The sequence below is a fragment of the Narcine bancroftii genome, chromosome 1, assembly GCF_036971445.1.
Source record: "Narcine bancroftii isolate sNarBan1 chromosome 1, sNarBan1.hap1, whole genome shotgun sequence".
NCBI classification, from domain to species: Eukaryota; Metazoa; Chordata; class Chondrichthyes; order Torpediniformes; family Narcinidae; genus Narcine; species Narcine bancroftii.
In genome coordinates this window covers 466,201,433-466,222,493 of record NC_091469.1, presented here as the reverse complement: position 1 = coordinate 466,222,493, position 21,061 = coordinate 466,201,433, and the positions used below count along the sequence as shown (strand labels likewise).

Sequence of the window (21,061 nt, the reverse complement as noted above, 5' to 3'; positions counted from 1 at the left end):
TCAACCGATGGTCAGAACACTTCCAATCTCTTTTCAGTGCCAACCGCTCAGTCCAAGATTCCACCCTGCTCCAGCTCACTCAACAGCCCCTAAGGCTAGAGCTGGATGAGGTCCTCACCCGGGAAGAGACATATAAGGCAATTGAACAACTGAAAAGTGGCAAAGCAGCAGGTATGGATGGAATCCCCCCAGAGGTCTGGAAGGCTGGCGGCAAAACTCTGCATGTCAAACTGCATGAGTTTTTCAAGCTTTGTTGGGACCAAGGAAAACTGCCTCAGGATCTTCGTGATGCCATCATCATCACCCTGTACAACAACAAAGGCGAGAAATCAGACTGCTCAAACTACAGGGGAATCACGCTGCTCTCCATTGCAGGCAAAATCTTCGCTAGGATTCTCCTAAATAGAATAATACCTAGTGTCGCCGAGAATATTCTCCCAGAATCACAGTGCGGCTTTCGCGCAAACAGAGGAACTACTGACATGGTCTTTGCCCTCAGACAGCTCCAAGAAAAGTGCAGAGAACAAAACAAAGGACTCTACATCACCTTTGTTGACCTCACCAAAGCCTTCGACACTGTGAGCAGGAAAGGGCTTTGGCAAATACTAGAGCGCATCGGATGCCCCCCAAAGTTCCTCAACATGGTTATCCAACTGCACGAAAACCAACAAGGTCGGGTCAGATACAGCAATGAGCTCTCTGAACCCTTCTCCATTAACAATGGCGTGAAGCAAGGCTGCGTTCTCGCACTAACCCTCTTTTCAATCTTCAGCATGATGCTGAACCAAGCCATGAAAGACCTCAACAATGAAGATGCTTTTTACATCCGGTACCGCACGGATGGCAGTTTCTTCAATCTGAGGCGCCTGCAAGCTCACACCAAAACACAAGAGAAACATGTCCGTGAACTACTCTTTGCAGACGATGCCGCTTTAGTTGCCCATTCAGAGCCAGCTCTTCAGCGCTTGACATCCTGTTTTGCGGAAACTGCCAAAATGTTTGGCCTGGAAGTCAGCCTGAAGAAAACTGAGGTCCTCCATCAGCCAGCTCCCCACCATGACTACCACCCCCCCCACATCTCCATCGGGCACACAAAACTCAAAACGGTCAACCAGTTTACCTATCTCGGCTGCACCATTTCATCAGATGCAAGGATCGACAACGAGATAGACAACAGACTCGCCAAGGCAAATAGCACCTTTGGAAGACTACACAAAAGAGTCTGGAAAAACAACCAACTGAAAAACCTCACAAAGATAAGCGTATACAGAGCCGTTGCCATACCCACACTCCTGTTCGGCTCCGAATCATGGGTCCTCTACCGGCATCACCTACGGCTCCTAGAACGCTTCCACCAGCGTTGTCTCCGCTCCATCCTCAACATTCATTGGAACGACTTCATCCCTAACATCGAAGTACTCGAGATGGCAGAGGTCGACAGCATCGAGTCCACGCTGCTGAAGATCCAGCTGCGCTGGGTGGGTCACGTCTCCAGAATGGAGGACCATCGCCTTCCCAAGATCGTGTTATATGGCGAGCTCTCCACTGGCCACCGTGACAGAGGTGCACCAAAGAAGAGGTACAAGGACTGCCTAAAGAAATCTCTTAGTGCCTGCCACATTGACCACCGCCAGTGGGCTGATATCGCCTCAAACCATGCATCTTGGCGCCTCACAGTTCAGCGGGCAGCAACCTCCTTTGAAGAAGACCGCAGAGCCCACCTCACTGACAAAAGACAAAGGAGGAAAAACCCAACACCCAACCCCAACCAACCAATTTTCCCCTGCAACCGCTGCAACCGTGTCTGCCTGTCCCACATCGGACTTGTCAGCCACAAACGAGCCTTCAGCTGATGTGGACATTTACCCCCTCCATAAATCTTCGTCCGCGAAGCCAAGCCAAAGAGATTGTTAGAGGGATGCCCTCATTTGAATCCTGACTTCAAGTTCCACAAGATGTATAGATTTCAACATTTGTTAATCATAATGTAGCACGGAAACCGTGCTGTCCACCAGTCACCATTAATACGAATCCTGCAAGGACCAATTTTTAAAATTCTTCCCAAATTCTTGTCTGCTCCTTCCAGATTCTGTCATTTTCCTACCCAGCAGGGGCAATGGACAGTGGCTAATGAGCAAACCTACCAGAGAGCTTTGGGATTATGGAGGAAACTGGGGCATCAGCCGGAAACTTGATCATCGGGAGGATGTGGCACAACTGGTGGTCATATTGAACCTTGGTCACTGGATCTACGAGGCATCTCTGCCTCATTAACATATTGTTACTAAGGTTATCATCTTCACAAATGTGAAGATTATGTTTTAAATGGATGAATGAATTACAAATATCACTGAAATTTAAGAGTAGGAAGATCACTCAGTCCCCGTCTCCATGCCAAGCATAAAGAAGCGGTTTAAATTGTACCAAAGTCCAAGTGCATAGTCCAAACCAATCGCATGCAATTACTTTATAAAAGCTGCAACATTTTTTTCCATCATCTAGTAAGTGCTACACTCCCACCACTCTGAGGGGCAAAAAGGTTTTTAACATTTTCTAATCCAACTACTGTATTCTTTAAATCTGTGACCTCTCTGTTTTGTTAGCTTCTCTGAGGCCCTTTAATCTTATTCATGGTTTTTTTTTAAAGTAATCTCCCCCAGCTTAGCCCAATACTTTTTTAACTGGTTCTTTGATCTTGAGATGAGTATGATATTGCTAATATTATCAACCTTCCCAAATTCTAAGTTGCTTAATTGATTACAACTGAATTCCCATTTAAAATTGTTGGATCAATTTTGAGTTCTAGAAAGATGTTAAAGTTTAAGGAGTAGACTCGGGGTAAAACATAAGATTTTGTTGACACCGTGGTTAAGTGAAAAAATACACAAGTGCTGGAGAAACTCAGCAGGTCACACAGTGCCTTTATGTAGCAAAGGTGAAGATACATCAGCAACATTGTGGGCCTGAGCCCTTCATCAAGGAGTAGACTACATTTGTATATTTGTAAATGTTTTGCTCACTTTTGCATTAACCAAATTGGGTGATCCTGATAGAAATGGCAATAGAAATTCATTGAAATTGTATTCTGCATATCAGGAAAATGAATCTTTTTTTCCCTTTTTAAAAAAATATTTTATGTAACAAGCAAATAATTTTGACAACTTCTGTCCTTGGTGTCTCCTTTTTGCAAACTCTGATGACCTCGTTGTGGATTCCCTCAGCAATTCCATAAATCAGCACCATTCATGACTTCGATTACACACTTGTCATTTTCATGTGCTTGGCATTCAGCAAGGACTTCAGCCAGTGACTTAGCACTGAAGAAAAATTCACTTATTTCTTCCATGTACTCTTTCTCAAGGTCTTCTTTCCCATTGATCTTTGATAACAGGGGTTAGGAGATGCACAGAATACCTGAGGGTTGTCTTTGTGCCAATTTCCTCCAAGTGAAGCAAAGCATCCTCAGTGATGCTTTCAATCTGTGCATGAATCTTTATTATCTGCACCATCTCATTGGGAGTGTAAAGCCTGCTTCTGATAATCATTATAGAGTCCAAAAGATCAAGTGGAATTTCATGGGGAGATACAATATCCTCCATATCCCAATAATACAGTTTGTAGCAAAATAACATCTGGATTCCAATGCCCGGTACAAGTAGTGAAGCACTCAGTACCAGGAAATTTAATTCTTTATATAGTTGTCTCATTTGGCTAATTGTTTTAATATCTGTCGGATACAAGGGTGTGACTGCTGATGCATGGATCCCACATTATATTTCTGAATGAGCAATGAACCATAGATAATACACTGCTTTAACCTTTTTCTTTTTCTTGCACAATTTTTATTTATTTTATAATGTAGTTTATCTAATAGTTCGCTCTGAGATGCTGCCACAAAACAATGAATTTTGTGACCTGTTCATGACAATAAATTCTGATTTGCTAGTTGTATCCTTATCACGTCATAGCAGATGTCTGGAGAAGAAGAAGTTGATTTCTCGGACAAAGATGAAACAGATGGAGATGCTGAGGGTTCAAATGAAAGTCCAACAATCAGAGTTCCATCAACAACACTTAAAAGTCATCAGGGTGTGGTCATAGCAGCTGACTGGTTAGTAGGAGGCAAGCAGGTGGTCACTGCATCCTGGGACAGGACTGCAAACCTGTACGACGTGGAAACATCAGAGTTGGTGCATTCTCTGACAGGTATGAGTAAGATAGTAAACTTCAAGTATTATACTTCTAGTAGTACATGTTTCTTCACTTAAACAAAAAAACCTACACTATTCATGGGATTACAATAAAAACAGAAATAGAGTGTATATTTTTGGTGCGGGACACTGTCAATAATTTCACAAAGGCGGGATGTAGAACTTAAGAAATCTTGCTGCACAAATTGTCAAAATTACTAAAATACATTAAGTTCAGTATTTTATGTAGAGTTCATTTTACAATTTCCTTTTGCATTTACTGATGTTCTAAAAGACGCGTAAAATCTTTATCTGCTTTCTGTAACTGGTGCAACTCACAGGTAGGTCAGTAACAAGGATAGAAATGCAATTACCGTTTCGCTCCTCTCTCTATGTTGAGATATTTCTGCTGTGAGTATCCTCTTTATTTTTGCCCTCACCTCAAAATCCATATGTATGCAGGAGCAATCAGAAACAGCAACATTTGGATTTTCAACAATTTGATTATTATGGAATTATTAGTCATGTTTATTCATGATCTGACAATCATTCCTCAGCAACTCATTTGGTGTGTTGTTGTGGGTTGGCCCTGTGGGAAAAAAGTAGGCTGAGGTTTGACATGTGGCGTGGGATTCACTGCACCATGAAACCCCAGTAAACGGGGGTGCTTACGGCTATTTCCATTCATTACCTCAAACAGAATTATACAATGCCTCTTGAGGGGGATGCTGTGCAGTTTGCATTTTCAGTATCTGCAACCTGATGTCTGGGAGGCATATAGATCATGTAATATTTGGAAGTCTGAAGCTATTTAATACCTTTTTTGTGTGATTTTGCTTTTAAAAATCATCCTTCCCAGTGTCTGGCAGGTTCTAATGTGGATTTTTTTTTAATTAGACCTTATTTGCCATATAGTTGCTCTCTTGCAGAATTCCTTTGTCTTTTATCTTTTGCATGTAATTTAGTTAACAAAAGCCTAATTGAGTTTTTTGAGGAGGTAACAATAGAAACTGATGAAGGTAGGGCAGTGGATGTGGTCTACATGGATTTTAGTCAGGCAGATGACAAATTCCCCCCATGAGAGACTTGTTCAGGAAGTCATGGAATCTTAGCAGTGTGGATTTAAAAATTGGCGTGCATGTAGAAAGCAGAATTGTAGTGGAAGGAAAGTATCTTGCCTGTAGTGACAAGTGGAGTTCTGCGACCCCCAACTCTTGTGATTTTTATAAACTACCTAGATGAAGAAGCAGAAGGATGGGTCAGTAAGTTGGAGGAGTTCTGGATAGTTCTAAAGGTTGTTGTAGGCTGAAAAAAGAGTTGGCCGGAAAAGTGGCAGATGGAGTTCAATCCAGAGAAGTGTGTGGTAATGCATTTTGGAAGGTCAAACCAGAAGGCTGAGTACAGGGTTAATGGTCGAATACTTTACACTGTGGAGAAACAGGGATATTCGCTCAAGATTGCCACACAGTTTGATAGGATAGTTTAGAAGGCTTGTAGCCACTGTGGTTGAAATGCAAACAATGCTGGAGAAACTTAGCAAGATAAACATAGCAAAGAAAAATCTATGGAAAGGGTGCGGAGGAGATTTCCCAGGATGTTGCCTGGATTGAAAAGTCAGTCTTATGAGGCAAGGTTAGCATCTAGGACTTTTCTCTTTGGAGCAAATAGAGGTCTCCAAGATTCTGAGAGGCATAGATAAGGTGAATATTAGTGCCATTTTTCCAGGGCATGAGTAGCAAACTCCAGGGGAAATCTCTTCAAAGTGAAGGGAGGAAAGTTTAGGGGAGACAACAGGGGTATGACTTTTACACAGAGTTGTGAATGCCTTACCAGGGGTGGTGGTGTCGGTTGAAACATGAGGGGCATTTCAGAGACTCTTAGGCACATAGATATAAGAAAAATAGAGGGTAATGAGATATGAAGGGTTTAGTTTTTTTTAATAGCAGAAATATAGGTCAGCACAACATTGAGGGCCGAAGATCCTGCACTGTGTTGTGGTGTTTTATGTTCTATTTTCTAAAAATCTGCAGTATTCCTGCATGCTGCTTGGCAAGGGTAATGTGGGCCAAGTTGGAAACTGTTGAAAATCAGTTTGAAATCTGAAATAACAAAAGAAAATACTGAAATAACTCAGTAGGTCAGGTAACCTTTCTCAGCTCTGAATGGACCTGGGCATGAAAGGTTATTTGCTCCTTCCCTGCAGATGCTGCTTGACTTGTTTTCTTTCATCATTTTCTATTTTTTTATATCTGCATCTAAGACTGCTGTCAATATTTCCTGTCTGAAATGTTCCTCCTTTCTGAACTTGTCAGGTTTAGTGGACAGAATCCTTGACCTCATCGATCTATTTCCCACAACTCTGCTGTCACTGCCCTCTCCTCCACGACAGGATTCGCCCAGTCCTCACCTTCCATCCCAGCAAAACCTGCATTCAGTGGATTACTCTTTGCCATTTCTGCCAGCTCCACAAGAGTACGTCACTAGACTAACCTTTCCCTTTGCTCCACTTTCAGTTCCCTTTGCACCCTCTGCGAGGGTTGGAGATGAAATGTTTATTATTTAATTCCTTCTCGCCCCACCATCCAGAGATCAAAGCAGTCTCTTCATATCAAGAAGCAATCCCATCCTTTTCTTTCTTTTTAAAATATTTTTCTGGTGTTTTACAATATAGACAATTGAACTGTACAATTATACAATGCGCGACAAGATTTGGAAAAACAAATCATATAATATTGTCATAAGAAATTCAGACCACAATAATAAGAAAATAAGATTTAACAACAAAGGTTTACAATTCCCTTCTGTAATAATTTTATTAATGTTTACATTAAAAATCAAAACCCTAACCACGGAGCAAGATTAAAAGAAAAGACGTGGGAATCAATTGACACCAACCCGGAACCAGACAGCACAACACCAAAACATCTAAACACCCTCATCCACTAGGTTATGCTAATCGTAAATGGGCCCTTGTAGTCGACTGCTACAAAGAAATACACATACTCGCAGTATGGGAGGATAAGATCTGAGATTTATTAAGGCTGGAAAGGCTCCTTTTATACATTTCGAGTTCCCGCCATTTGTTTGATTGGCTGACAATAGGAGGAAGGAACATTCTTGCATGTGAATACCCTGTTTTTGATCTGTTAGCGCTGGCCTTGTACTGCTCTAGTTTTCAACCGCGCCAGATCGCTGTGTTAGGGACACGTTACAGTGTGTTATACTGCTGTTTACTATCGTGCGATGTGCCGGCTCGATCTCCACAGTGGTGGACCGCCACACCCCACATATTTTGGAAGTTAGTATTTGAATCCTTTACAATCTAGAACTGCATTCCACATTTAGTGGTTGCTTCCACATTGCAGAAATCAAACCTAGATTGAGTGATTGCATTGCAGAGTGCCTGCATTCACTTCACAGTGGTGATCCTGCGCTTCTAGTTCCTTATCATTTCAGTTCACCAACCCACTCTGACGTCTGTGACCTCCTGCACTGTTGCAACAAGGCCTAACAAAGAGCAATAATTCATCTGTGTGGGCGCACTTCAGCTTCAGGACTTAGTCGTGGATACTGAGTATCCACCTTCTGGTTGCTCATTGTCTGGTTCAGAACCGACCATTCTTGCCTGCTGTTATTTTGGCTCAGTTTTCTTTCTCCACTAGCATAGTCTAAGCCACACATGTCAAACTCTGGCCCGCGGGCCAAATTTGGCCCGCGATATAATTATATTTGGCCCGCAAGATCATTTCAAAAATGTATTAGAGGTGGCCCGCCCTGCAGCGAGAGCCGATGCTGTTTTTTGGTAATGTCACCCCCACCATCCTCCCCCTTCATTGCACATCCTTCCCCATTGTAACATGAGAAATTGTAACATGAGAAGTCTGTCGATGTCATCAGCCGGCAAGCCGGTTGGAAGGCTCCCCGCACAACCAGTCACTTCTCCCACCTGTCGAGCGGTGCGGCGGATTTCCTGTTGGCGCGACGGGCATGGCAGGCTGCGCACGGCCCCCGGGCAGCAGGAGCCCCGAGCGACTGGCACCAGACGGCCCTTTCACAGCGCGAGTGCACTTCTCCCGGTTGCCACGGCCTTCAGCGCTTGCACCCGCGCGAACCCCAGGGACGGCTGATTTGGCCCTGTACGTGAAGAGAGAGATGGTGGCTGTCCGCAAAGGCTGATCGGCAGCGCGCTGGGCCTGAGTGGGTGGGTAAGCAGGGGTGGGCAGAGGGTGTAGGTGAGGAGTAATGGGCAGGGGAAGTTATGGTGGTGCGTGGGGCAGTTAGAGGGAGGGATGATAGAAGGAGGGGTGGATAGGGAAGAGGTAAAATGGGAGGGGCAGGGCGAGTAGGGGAGGGGTGATTAGAGGGTGAGAGACGGGTAAAGGGAGGAACAGATTGAGGGGAGAGGCAGTAGAAGGGCGTGTATAGGATGGGGTGGGTAGAGGCAGAGCGAGTGGAGTGAGGGGTGAGTAGAGGTTGGGTAAAGGACTGGTCAGGTAGAGGGATGGTGGGTCGAGGGTGAATAGAGGCCTAGAGCCTGAGGAGTCTCCACAGGGACCAAATATGTTTCCCTCAGGTCAAGCAAAGGGTGAACTTGAGCTACCTACTCCTGACCTGTAACATTATCCTCCTAAAGTTATATCCTAAAGTTTAACATTACATATGTTGAAAGAAGAGAAAACATACAGATGTTGTTGAAAATTTTCAATAAATATTTAGTTCGGCCCTCGACTTCGTCCAAGTTTTTAATTTTGGCCCTCCGTGAATTTGAGTTTGACACCCCTGGTCTAAACTGTTGGGCATCTCCCACAGCCTTGCTATTAATAACACATTACACAGACAAGGAAGTGAGATACTGTGCTCTTATCTGTTACTGTAACTTCCATTTATGCTTTTTTCTCTCACCCTATCTGAGATGTTCTCTCTGTTCCATCCTTCCTTTCACTCGTATCTCTTAATGAAAACTAAATATTTTTCTCTTTCTGATGAAAAGTCTCAATTTTTAACTGTTTCTCCATCCACAGATCCAACCTCCCCTGCTGAATGCTTGCAGTAAATTCTGTTTTTATGTGGATAATTCCCATCAGCATCTTCCAAAGGCACTTCCAGACAAGAGGCCGTGTCTTGCTCAAAATTTGAAAACTAACACAAATAAATTTGTTCGACTTGTTTAAAAAATAAAATAAATTAAGAGCATATTTTATGTTGCTTTTCCTTCCTTGTCAGGCCATGACCAAGAGTTGACTCATTGCTGTACGCACCCCACTCAGCGCCTTGTGGTAACATCATCACGTGACACCACTTTTCGTCTCTGGGATTTTCGAGACCCGGCAATCCACTCAGTGAATGTTTTTCAGGGTCACACTGAGTAAGTGTTTCAACATCTGCTGTTTTACTACTGAATTTTGTTAATAGGTGATCTTCTTACGTAGATATCAGAATTTTAGTTTATCTTTCTCAGCTACCAGTCTGTTAATCAACTCCTTGCCTTGACCCACTATGAGACCTTGCCCCACCCCTCCCTCTCAACTCTTCATACTGGCAATCATCCCTAAAGTCTTTCGGACAAGGATCTCTGGTGCTTGACTCTGAGTCCTTCCAGGAGTGTGTGTGTGTGTGTTTTTTTTGCACCAGTTTTTTAACTATATATATGCAATTGTAGAATTTTGGGATCAATTTTTAGGGTAAAATTTAGGGAGCTCAGCTACTACATGCATACTACTTTTGACTGCATTAAGTACCTGCATTCACCGCCAGTGGGCTGATATCGCCTCAAACCATGCATCTTGGCGCCTCACAGTTCGGCGGGCAGCAACCTCCTTTGAAGAAGACCGCAGAGCCCACCTCACTGACAAAAGACAAAGGAGGAAAAACCCAACACCCAACCCCAACCAACCAATTTTCCCCTGCAACCACTGCAACCGTGTCTGCCTGTCCCGCATCGGACTTGTCAGCCACAATCGAGCCTGCAGCTGACGTTGACTTTTACCCCCTCCATAAATCTTCGTCCGCGAAGCCAAGCCAAAGAAGAAGAAAGAAGGCGTTCTGATAGGAGGCTGGGACTGGGTGGTAAGTCTTCAATCAAGGCGTGAACTCAAACGGAATGGTGGCTTGGGCAAGAGTCCGTGGTTCAGGAAACGAGAGATCCAGAGCACAGGCAGCTGGCACTAAAAGTAGAGGGGTAGAATTTTAGATGTGATAAATGGAAATTACCAGACTTTTGGTCCAAAACTGGAGGGGGGGGGGGAGAGGGGGAGTGTGTCGACATTTACACGTGAATATAAAGTTGTTCAGAATAAAATCTTAAAGGAACCAGGGATTTTCCGAACACCTGTACCCTGTAGCTCCCCAGTTGCCAGCCATTTTATTCCCCCTGATAGACAGGTCTGTCCTCAACCTCATCTATTGTCATGGTGAGGCTAAACTTAAGCATGAAGATCCAGTCATATTCCTCCGGGACAGCCTTAAATCCATTTGCATGAACATTTAATTTTGCAGTTTTAGGTAAACCCCCCACCCACATCTCTACATGGTTGACTGTTCTATTTCTTTATCTGCTCCCATGCTCAGTTTTCTTTCTCACAGTTCTCTTGCCCCCGCACCCTCGCCGTTCTCTTGCCCCCGCACCCTCGCCGTTCTCTTGCCCACGCACTCTCGCCGTTCTCTTGCCCACGCACTCTCGCCGTTCTCTTGCCCCCGCACCCTCGCCGTTCTCTTGCCCCCGCCCCCCCTCCCACCTTCTATCCCACCTACATCCTTCCCTATTTCTATTGATTTTGCCTGACCTGCCGAGTCTCTCCATCCTCTCTTCATTCACTTAAGATTCTATCATCTGCAGTTTCTCACTTGGAATTGCAAAACTGGTGTTGATTTGACTGAATGCTCAATCCTGCAGCACAGTGAGGGTACATTTATCATGCATACTGCACCAGTTTGAGAAGAGGCTTGGCACAGTCTTCACCAGGACTATCAAGATTAAACAATAAATGGGTTTCTCGCATGCTATGAATGAAAGTTTAAAAAAATTCAGTTGACTTGTGGAAGTTCAGACTGTTTTTTGTAAAAATCCATTTAATCAAGTCAAGTTTATTGTAATCGGAATAGTATGGCTTGACAAAACAGTGTTCTCAGTCCTTGGTGCAAAAATAAAAGCAGATACATAACCAGACATAACGCACATAACATGCATAAGCAGGACAAGTATTTCATCTATACATGTAAATAAATGTAGTTTTGTGAAAGTGAGAGTCTTGGATGGTAAGTGTTGAGCAATTCTTTGGTCATTCATTGCTATTAGGTCAGTAAATCGCTGTTAAAAAATTGCCTTGTTTTAAGTTATAATTAACTCTGATTAAATAGTGATACAGGAGGTCGAAGTACATCCAGGAGTAAAGCAAATTGAATGTTTTTTTAAAAAATTGTAATTTTCGTACTTAATAATGAACAAATGCATGAAAAAATCAGTTGGAAATTGGAATTGACTATAAAATTAACAAGTTTGCTGCTTGTAATCTTCTAATGTTACCATCCATTGGTTAAAGCTTCCAACAGGAGGAGTCAATTTTACATTGCTTAAGGCAAGTAAAATAATAAATTAAGTAGTTTCGTCAAAATGCATTCTTTGTCACTGGGTTTCATTAATGTCTGGTTACACGGATTCTGACCAGTAGATGGTGCCAAAGCACCATATTTTTCTGCCACAGGAAGATTACTACTGTATTTTAAAAAAAGTCCTTTCTACCCTTAACATGTACAACTATAGGCATGATACAATGAAATGGGAATAAAAGAAAGTTTGGGAAATTCCAGCATGCAAAATTTACATCCATAACTACCGTAAGAGTGATATATCACACAAAAAAACACTTTTTGGTCCATTAGGCCTGTTCTGGCTCTTTGACAAAGTTATTCACTTAATCATGTGTTTCTGATATTTTCCCAGAATGCTGAATGGCTCTCAACTTTTAGATACATATTCAGCTCTTTTGAATCAACTTCACATCATTTTCAAGCAGTGTGTGGGTTTGTCTTTTCAAAATATTTCCCTGCATATTCTATCCTACATTTTATATAGAACATGCCACAACCTTGGAGTGTCTCAAATGATCTACAGCCAGCAATGTGCTCTTTGTATCATAGGCCCTGTGGTAATATTTAATGTATCATCTGAAAGATGGCTGCTCCAACAATGCAGCACTTTTTAGAATTCATTTTTGGGATGTTGACATTGTTAACGGATTCAGCATTCATTGACCATTTCTAATTGTCCTTGAGAAGGTATTGGTGAGCTGTCACCTTGAACTGCAACAACCTGTAAATTACAGTACTCCCAGCCTTTTGTTGGCAGGGAGTTCCAGGATTTTGAAATTGCCATGTGCAATAAAACCCTCCCGTATTCAGCACCCATGGAGATTGTTAGATGCCAGACAGGTGATTGCTTGAGATTGCATGTTGTGTAATTGGCAAAGTGACCGCTGGGGGATGCCAGTTTTAAACTTCCGTATTTTATACCAATTTATTTTCCACGAATTTTTTTCACCCAGTTGGTTGAATTCTGGATTTCAATAAGGATTTTACTGTAGAAGGAACACAATGATATCTTTCCATAAATAAGAATGATTTGTGGTAATATTCCTGTTCGTTTAACTATCCTTGTCTTTCTCAGAATTGCAAATCATAGGGGTAGGGGGGTTGTTTTGAAGATTGTCTTGATAAGTTGTTGCAGCGTAGGTTGTAACTGGTATGCTAGTGTTTGAATCTTTTCGGTGGTAAATTGGGAACCAGTTCAGCAATATTCAATACTGCTCTGAACTGCCACAATATGAGGAATAAAATGCACCAGTTTTAGGTGAAAATCCAAATTAAATTGAGGGATTTAATTTTGTTTCAACTATATCTCTCATCTCCCTAGATCGAATTGCGCTAAGATGTGTGCTGTAAAGTTATTTAAGAAATAGTCAATGAACAGTGCTGAGTGAAAGGCAAAGTAACGGGATACTTTGTTCTTCACCTTATATCAAATAGTAAAAGTTCCCTTTGAACATGTAGATCCCTGAAATTAGGTGCTCAGTTCTTTGGTGGCCGAAATCATGGCTGAGAAGATTGATGGGTCGAATGGCTTGATACTGATGGCATGTCTTACTGGAGGCCAACTATTTTTAGTAAAATCTCACTTCAGGAGGAAATCGGGAGAATATGAACCAGTCCTCATCGAAGGGTCAGCAGTGGAGAGGGTCAAGAACTTTAAATTCCTGGGTGTCAACATCTCTGAAGATCTGACCTGGAGTCTCCATATCGATACAATCATGAAGAAGGCTCATCAGTGGCAATAAATTGTGAGGTGGGTGAGGAGATTTGGTACGTCACCAAAGACTCAAAAACGTCTACAGGAGAGCCTTCTGGCTGGTTGCATCACTGTGGTATGGAGATGTCAACACTCAGGGCAGGAAACAAAACTTGGCCAGCAACATTACGGGCAGCAATCTTCACTCCATTGAGGACATCTACAAGAGGTGTCTTAAGAAAGCAACCTCTATCCTCAAGGACCCCTACCACCTAGGCCATGCCCTCTTCACTCTACTACTATTGGGAAAAAGGTAGAGGAGCCTGAAGGCGAGCACTCAGCGGGACAAGGACAGCTTCTTCCCCGCTGCCATCAGATTCCTGAATGAACAATGAACCACAGACACTACTTTGCTTTGTCTTTTTCTTTCACTATTTTACTTATTTTGAACTGTGAATTTTGGAAATGTGTACACTGTGAGGCTGCTGCAAAGCCACACATTTTGTGACAATAAATTCTGATTCTGAACAAGACACTTCATAATGAAGACCCTAATGGACTTGATATGAGCACAGTTTTTATAACAATGAAGTCAGTTAATGGACACATAAAATATTTGCATTGTGCCTTTTTTTAAAAAGGGTTGTTACATAATTTTCAGGTGTCTGGACTGTAGTTCTGAAGTGAATACAATCAGTTCTTTAAAAGATCAGCAAACTCCAAGACCTGGTATTCAACATCCGATTGTGTAATTGGATCGTGGATTTTCTCACCTCCAGGCCACAATCAGTGAAGATTGGTAAGAACATCTCTTCCACAATCTCCATCATTACTGGAGCACCACAGATCTGTGTTCTGAGACCCCTGGTCCACTCATTTTACATCGATGACTGTGTGGCTTGGCGGCATCTACAAATCTGCTGACAATACCATGGTAGTGCATTGGATAAAGAAAGGTGATGAGTCAGCATATGGGACGGAGATTGAAAACATTGTTGAATGGTGCACCAACAACAAACTTGCACTCAATGCCACCATAACTAAGGAGCTGATTGTTGACTACAGGAAGGGAAAGCCAGAGGTATGCAATCCACTGATCATTGGAGAGGGTGAACAAATTTAAGTTCTTGGGAGTCACTATCTTGGAGGATCTTTCCTGGATCAAACACATTAATAGCATTGGAAGAATGCACGTTATTATGAGCCTACTGCTTGAGTAAAATGGGATTATCACAGTAAGGGATAGTATAGACAGGAGGAACTGAATAGTCACATTTAACATTTTACACCACCACCATCACAACACAAGACAAGTGATAATTCAATACATTGGAAGAACGGAGGGAAGGTTTATCACAGTCTGTTCCAGAATTCAATACATTTGCAAAGACTCGGTGATTTTGCAAGGGGAGAACCATTCTGACTGCTGAAGAGAAAGCAGCTTTTTGAAGCAGCTCTTTTGGCTAGCCATTTTTGGTGGAATTCAGAGCAAAGCATGTTCTGTGAATGTCTGGGCCTTTTTGGTGGGTTGGCGTGTGCCAAGAAGGTATTTTGGGAAGCAAAGGGCTTCATTTTGATTGTGACTAACAGTGAAGGTCATTCGGAGAAACTGCTTCATTTTAAGTGTGACTAGCGGTAAAGTTACTTAGAGAGACCAGTGCCAGGGTCCTGGAAGCTTCGTGGAGGCCGCTCAGTTCGAGTCTTGACTACAAAAGGACCAGGAGTGTTGTGTCCACAGCTCATGAGGGTGGACATTTCTTCAAAGGCAAAGCAAGAATTCGGGAGTCTGTAGTAGCTATAACTTCAGTTCAACAGTAATTCTGGGTGTCAAATTTCAACACTGAATTTGAAAGACTGAACTTTGAAGTAACTTTCTAGATTTTTGCCTGGACTGTAATGGTTTGGGTATATCACACACATACACTAGATATTTGCGCATAGCTGGGGATAGATTTAGTGATGAGGATAGTTTAAGAGTTAAAACTATAGCTTTAGAGTAAGAAATAAAATTAATGTTTTAAAATTAAACACTGTCTGGTTCATTGTCTATTGCTGCTCGGTACGCACGGTTCGTAACAGTCAGAATGGCTACTTCTTTAGGAGTTTACAGAGGTTTGGCATGACACCATAAACCCTGGAAAATTTCTACATATATGTGGAGGAAAGTGTATTGACTAGCTCCATCATGGTCTGGTCTGGGACACCAATACCCCTGAGCATAAAACCCTCCAAAAGGTAATGGTCACAGCCCAGGACATCCCTTCCCACCAGTGAGAACATCTATAGGGAACACTACTGACAGAGAGCAGCAGCAATCATCAAGGATCCAAATCACCCAGCACACACTCTATTCTCGCTGCTGCCATCAGGAAAGGTTGCCACAAGACTTGCACCACCAGGTTTAGGAACAGCTGCTACCCCTCCACCACCAGACACCAACAACATACTCAATCAGGGACTCATTTAAGGATTCTTATTTCTACACTTAATTGACTTTTAAATTCTATATTGCAGTCATTTTGTTTGCATTAGTTACCTGTTTACAGTTCTTTATTTGTTTACATGTATACGTTGTGTACAGTTTTTTTTTGTACGACCAAATTTGTACGACCAATAAGTGGTGATTCTGCCTTGTCTGCAGAAGAGAATCTCAGGGCTGTATGTGATGTCATGCAAGTACTTTGACAGTAAATCTGAAAAAGGTCATGCTTGTTTCACATTGTTAGCGTGCTTCATTTAATTGGTCACTCAATGAATGCTATAGTTGGAAATTAAGATTTGGTTTGGATCTTGTGTTTTCCTTGATTTCCTGGTCTGCACAGTCATTGGCAGGATGGACTCAAATGACCAGATTTTAAATTTACTTTAATGATAGCATGGTAGAATGCCTCTCTTGCCCAATTACACCCAATCATCTTCCCAAGCCCTTATTTTTTGGAGGGTGGGAGGAAACTGGAGTACCCAAAGAAAACCCTCACCGGTCATGGGGAGAACATACAAACTCTGTTTCCATACAGATGCTTTAAGAACCACTGATGGAGTTTCTTTTAAAGCAAAAATGGATGTAGCGAGAGAGTGAACTGTTTAAATTTGAGCATCCTGGTGTATTCATTACATTGTTCTTTAAACTCTCAGCAGGAAGTTATTCTGCATGTGTCTATTCACTGTGTAAGCATAAACTCATGCAGACTTTGCCATTCCATTGGAATCAACTGTATAAAAATCTGTTTTAGAATACAATTTCCAAGCTAATTTCTTTTTTTTAAATTAAAATTCACCTACCTTTCTTGGATTTTTTTAACCAGCTTTTATTTTTCTATTTTTGATATGACTTTTAAATCAAATATTTATTCAACAGACACTCAGCAACTCTGAAGGGTCTTTCTTTTTCTTAATGTAAGGGGTGGCGGACAATACTAATGGCAACTCTTTGTCTGCCATGCAGCTGTCTAAAAGAAATTTCATGTAATATATTTTCTGTTTTATTACTTGGCAATAAAAGGGTGGCACTGTTAGCGCTGTGGTTAGCGGAATACTATTACAGCACCAGCAACTTGTGTTCGAATCCAGCGCTATCTGTAAGGAGTTTGTACATTAACATCTTCTTCTTTGGCTTGACTTCGCGGACGAAGATTTATGGAGGGGGTAAAAGTCCACGTCAGCTGCAGGCTCGTTTGTGGCTGACAAGTCCGATGCGGGACAGGCAGACACGGTTGCAGCAGCTGCAGGGGAAAATTGGTTGGTTGGGGTTGGGTGTTGGGTTTTTCCTCCTTAGCCTTTTGTCAGTGAGGTGGGCTCTGCGGTCTTCTTCAAAGGAGGTTGCTGCCCGCCAAACTGTGAGGCGCCAAGATGCACGGTTTGAGGCGAGATCAGCCCACTGGCGGTGGTCAATGTGGCAGGCACCAAGAGATTTCTTTAGGCAGTCCTTGTACCTTTTCTTTGGTGCACCTCTGTCACGGTGGCCAGTGGAGAGCTCGCCATATAACACGATCTTGGGAAGGCAATATTCCTCCATTCTGGAGACGTGACCCACCCAGCGCAGCTGGATCTTCAGCAGCGTGGACTCGATGCTGTCGACCTCTGCCATCTCGAGTACTTCGACGTTAGGGATGAAAGCGCTCCAATGGATGTTGAGGATGGAGCGGAGACAACGCTGGTGGAAGCGTTCTAGGAGCCGTAGGTGATACCGGTAGAGGACCCATGATTCGGAGCCGAACAGGAATGTGGGTATGACAACGGCTCTGTATACGCTTATCTTTGAGAGGTTTTTCAGTTGGTTGTTTTTCCAGACTCTTTTGTGTAGTCTTCCAAAGGCGCTATTTGCCTTGGCGAGTCTGTTGTCTATCTCATTGTCGATCCTTGCATCTGATGAAATGGTGCAGCCGAGATAGGTAAACTGGTTGACCGTTTTGAGTTTTGTGTGCCCGATGGAGATGTGGGGGGGCTGGTAGTCATGGTGGGGAGCTGGCTGATGATAGAAACATAGAAAATAGCTGTAGGACTAGGCCACTTGGCCCTTCAAGCCTACACTGCCATTCATTTTGATCATGGCTGATCATCCACTCAGTACCCTGTCCAGCTCTCTCTCCATACCCCCTGATCCCCTTAGTCACAAGTACTAAATCTAACTCTCTCTTAAATATAGCTATGGAACCGGCCTCAATCACTTCCTGTGGCAGAGAATTCCATAAATTCACCACCCTCTGAGTGAAAAAATTCTTCCTCATCTCAGTCCTAAAGGACTTCCCCTTTATCCTTAAACTGTGACCCCCTGGTTCTAGACTTGCTTAACATTGGGAACAATCTTCCTGCATCTAGCCTGTCAAATCCCTTAAGAATTTTGAACGTTTCTATTAAATCTCCTCTTAATCGTCTAAACTCCAGCGAGTACAAGCCCAGTCGTTCCAGCCTTTCTTCATATGCAAGTCCCGCCATCCCTGGTATCAATCACAGACATTCTCCCCATGTCTGTGAGGGTTTCCTCCAACCCCTCAAAATGTACTGGATTTGTAGGTCAATTGGATGGGCATGGGCTCATGGGCTGGAAGAGCCTGATACCACACTGTCTGTCTAAATTTAAAATTTAATTTGAAGAATCTTGCATGATCTAATCTGCAAGAATATGGGGGTCAAAGTACTGCAGCAGTTGGTGCTACTGTCTCTCAGTTCCAGAGACCTGGCTTCAGTCCTGATGTTGGTTGCTGTCTGTGTGGAGTTTTCAGGTTCACTCTGTGACCATGTGGGGTCCCTCTCACTTGCTGAAGTAGGTGAATTGGCCCTCGTGTGGTTGAGAAGATTGAGCGTTGGGTAGTTGATGGGGATACAAGAGGAGAAATTGGATTTGTATTCATTAATGCCAAATGGTGGCTCTGGAAGGCCTGGAGCTAATTACTGGGCTGTATGGACGTTGTAATCGTTCAAAGGAATCAATTATTATTGTTGTGGCCTCAGAAACCATAACGATTGCCATACAGTACAGAAGTAGGCCCTACAACCCACTGCATCCATGCTGACTATCTGTGTCCCATTTTCCAGTAGGTCTATAGCCCTGAATATCTTGGTGATTAAAGTGCTGAACTATTACGACTCCACACCCCATCAGGCAGTGCATTCCTGATCACAACAGTGCAGTTGGTGAAAAATATCTTCCTCAGATCTCCAATGAGCAAATAATTTTTAAAAATGGCATTTTTCTGAACTGAATTAATGTAGAAGTAAAAAGGCCATGCTAAGGAGATTGCCTACACATGGATTATTGAGCTCTCTTTCACCCCACCCCTTGGTTCCATCTGGTGTCTCTTTATTCCACCATTCTCACTTCCTCATAAAATTCCAGCACTGGCAGCCTTATTGATTCTTCTTTCTCCATCTCATCCCTTTGTTTTTCTTGGATCTTTGTCTGGCATCTGCCAATTTGCTACATGACCATCATGTTTCGTTTGCATCTGGTTTACCAATCCCACTAGGGGCTCTTGTCTTGCCTCTCCCACCCTGTCCTCCTTGCACTAGGTTCTCCCATGTTTCTCTAGTCTCAAAAGGGGCTTCATCTGGAAATGTTGACCATTAACTCCCTCTGATCCTGCTTGATCCATTGTGCTCCATCAGCGGAGTGTATTCAGCTTCGGATTTTAGCAGGTGCAGTTGGCTGTGTGTCCATAAATCATGTTCATCATTTATCTCTCAACGTTTCTTTAGCAAATCTTGTCATTTTCACATTGCTCGATTTGGGAGCTTGATTTCAGGATGTTCTGATAGAGATGTGATGTATTGGAGAAGATAGATATCACATACACCCAATGGCTACCAAGTCTGCTGCTGTACTTTTTTTTTGTTGAGCACACATGAAATGTCTGTGGCATTAAAAACCTTTGAATGCTATATTACAGAATATTGTTGCCAGACGAATTTTGGTTCAGCAGGAAACACCTCATTCCTATCTAGCTTCAATGGGCCCAACCATTTTTTTTTTGCTGTCAGGGCTGGTTTATCTCCTTTCACTGATATGATTGAGAAGCTGACAAATTGGCCATTGTACACGACTGGAGCAGACACACCTCCAGTTAAGAAATCTTCCCTCTCTTCTGTTTCTGTCATTCTGCCCGCGATTTCTCCAGTGGGTGATCACACAGTTTCTCATGGTTCTAGAATGACGCTAACTGATGCACCCACATCGGTATTGATGGTAATGATTGTTTTTGCTGATGGTATTTGTTGATTGTGTTGGATATTCCTAGTGCTCCTGATGATGTAAACCTCCAAGGGCCATTGCTTATTGATGCTACAGCTGACAATTTAATCTTTCCACAATGCTCTTCTTAGGATACCTTCGGATGGCCCATCTTCTTTTGACTAACATTCTCACTGCAAATGGATATTATTGAATTGTATATTGACGTGTACCGAGATGCAGTGCAAAGCATTGTTTTGCCGTCTTTCCAGGCAAGTCCACCAACGTATTTATATGCTACAAATACAAAGGGAAGTACAGTTACAACAGTGAAAGGGTATTATATTTTACCAATGAGAGGTCCATTTAAGAGTCTGATAACAGTAAGGAAGAAACACTTTCAATCTGGTGGTTTGTTTTCTCATGTTACCGACCTGAGATGGGTCCTTTAATATGTTCCCAAGATAATGGAAGGCGTTGATTTGGTTGATGGCCTGAGCTGCATTCACAGCTCTGCAGTTTCTTGTGGACTTGGGCAGAGCAGTTCCCATAACAAGCTGTAATGCATCTGGACAGAACACTTCCTATAGTAATCTGTGTCATTGGGAACATTCCAAATATCCTAGGCTTTGGGAAAAGTAGATTGGGTGCATTTTCTTGGTCATAGGACCAACCTTGTTAGACCAGTGGTAGGTTGTAGGTAATATTTACTCCAATCTTGTACCTCTCCGCCTTGGCACTGTTGACGTATACAGGGATGTATGTAGCACTCCCCTCAATTTCCTGAAGTCGATTTTTAGTTTGTGTTACTTGCCTGCCACAGTCTCACCTCTGAGTTGATCGAAAGCCATTTTTAATACCTTTGACAACAGTTATAACAGAAAATAATCTGCTGCAGAATCTGCATTTCCAGCCCACTTGATC

General features: G+C 42.8%; 1 protein-coding gene across 11 annotated transcripts in view; it reads left to right on the top strand.

Moving 5' to 3' along the window:
• wdr37 (WD repeat domain 37) overlaps nucleotides 1-21,061 on the top strand; it is a 141,119-nt gene that overhangs the window by 88,939 nt on the left and 31,119 nt on the right. For 8 of the 11 annotated variants that reach the window (XM_069914683.1, XM_069914685.1, XM_069914690.1 and 5 more), the window contains 2 exons: nucleotides 3,969-4,206; nucleotides 9,414-9,555. In XM_069914683.1, coding sequence (XP_069770784.1) covers nucleotides 3,969-4,206; nucleotides 9,414-9,555 — 380 coding nt within the window. The remainder of the gene's footprint in view (nucleotides 1-3,968; nucleotides 4,207-9,413; nucleotides 9,556-21,061) is intronic. The other 3 variants (XM_069914691.1, XM_069914688.1, XM_069914686.1) reach the window with 1 other exon arrangement.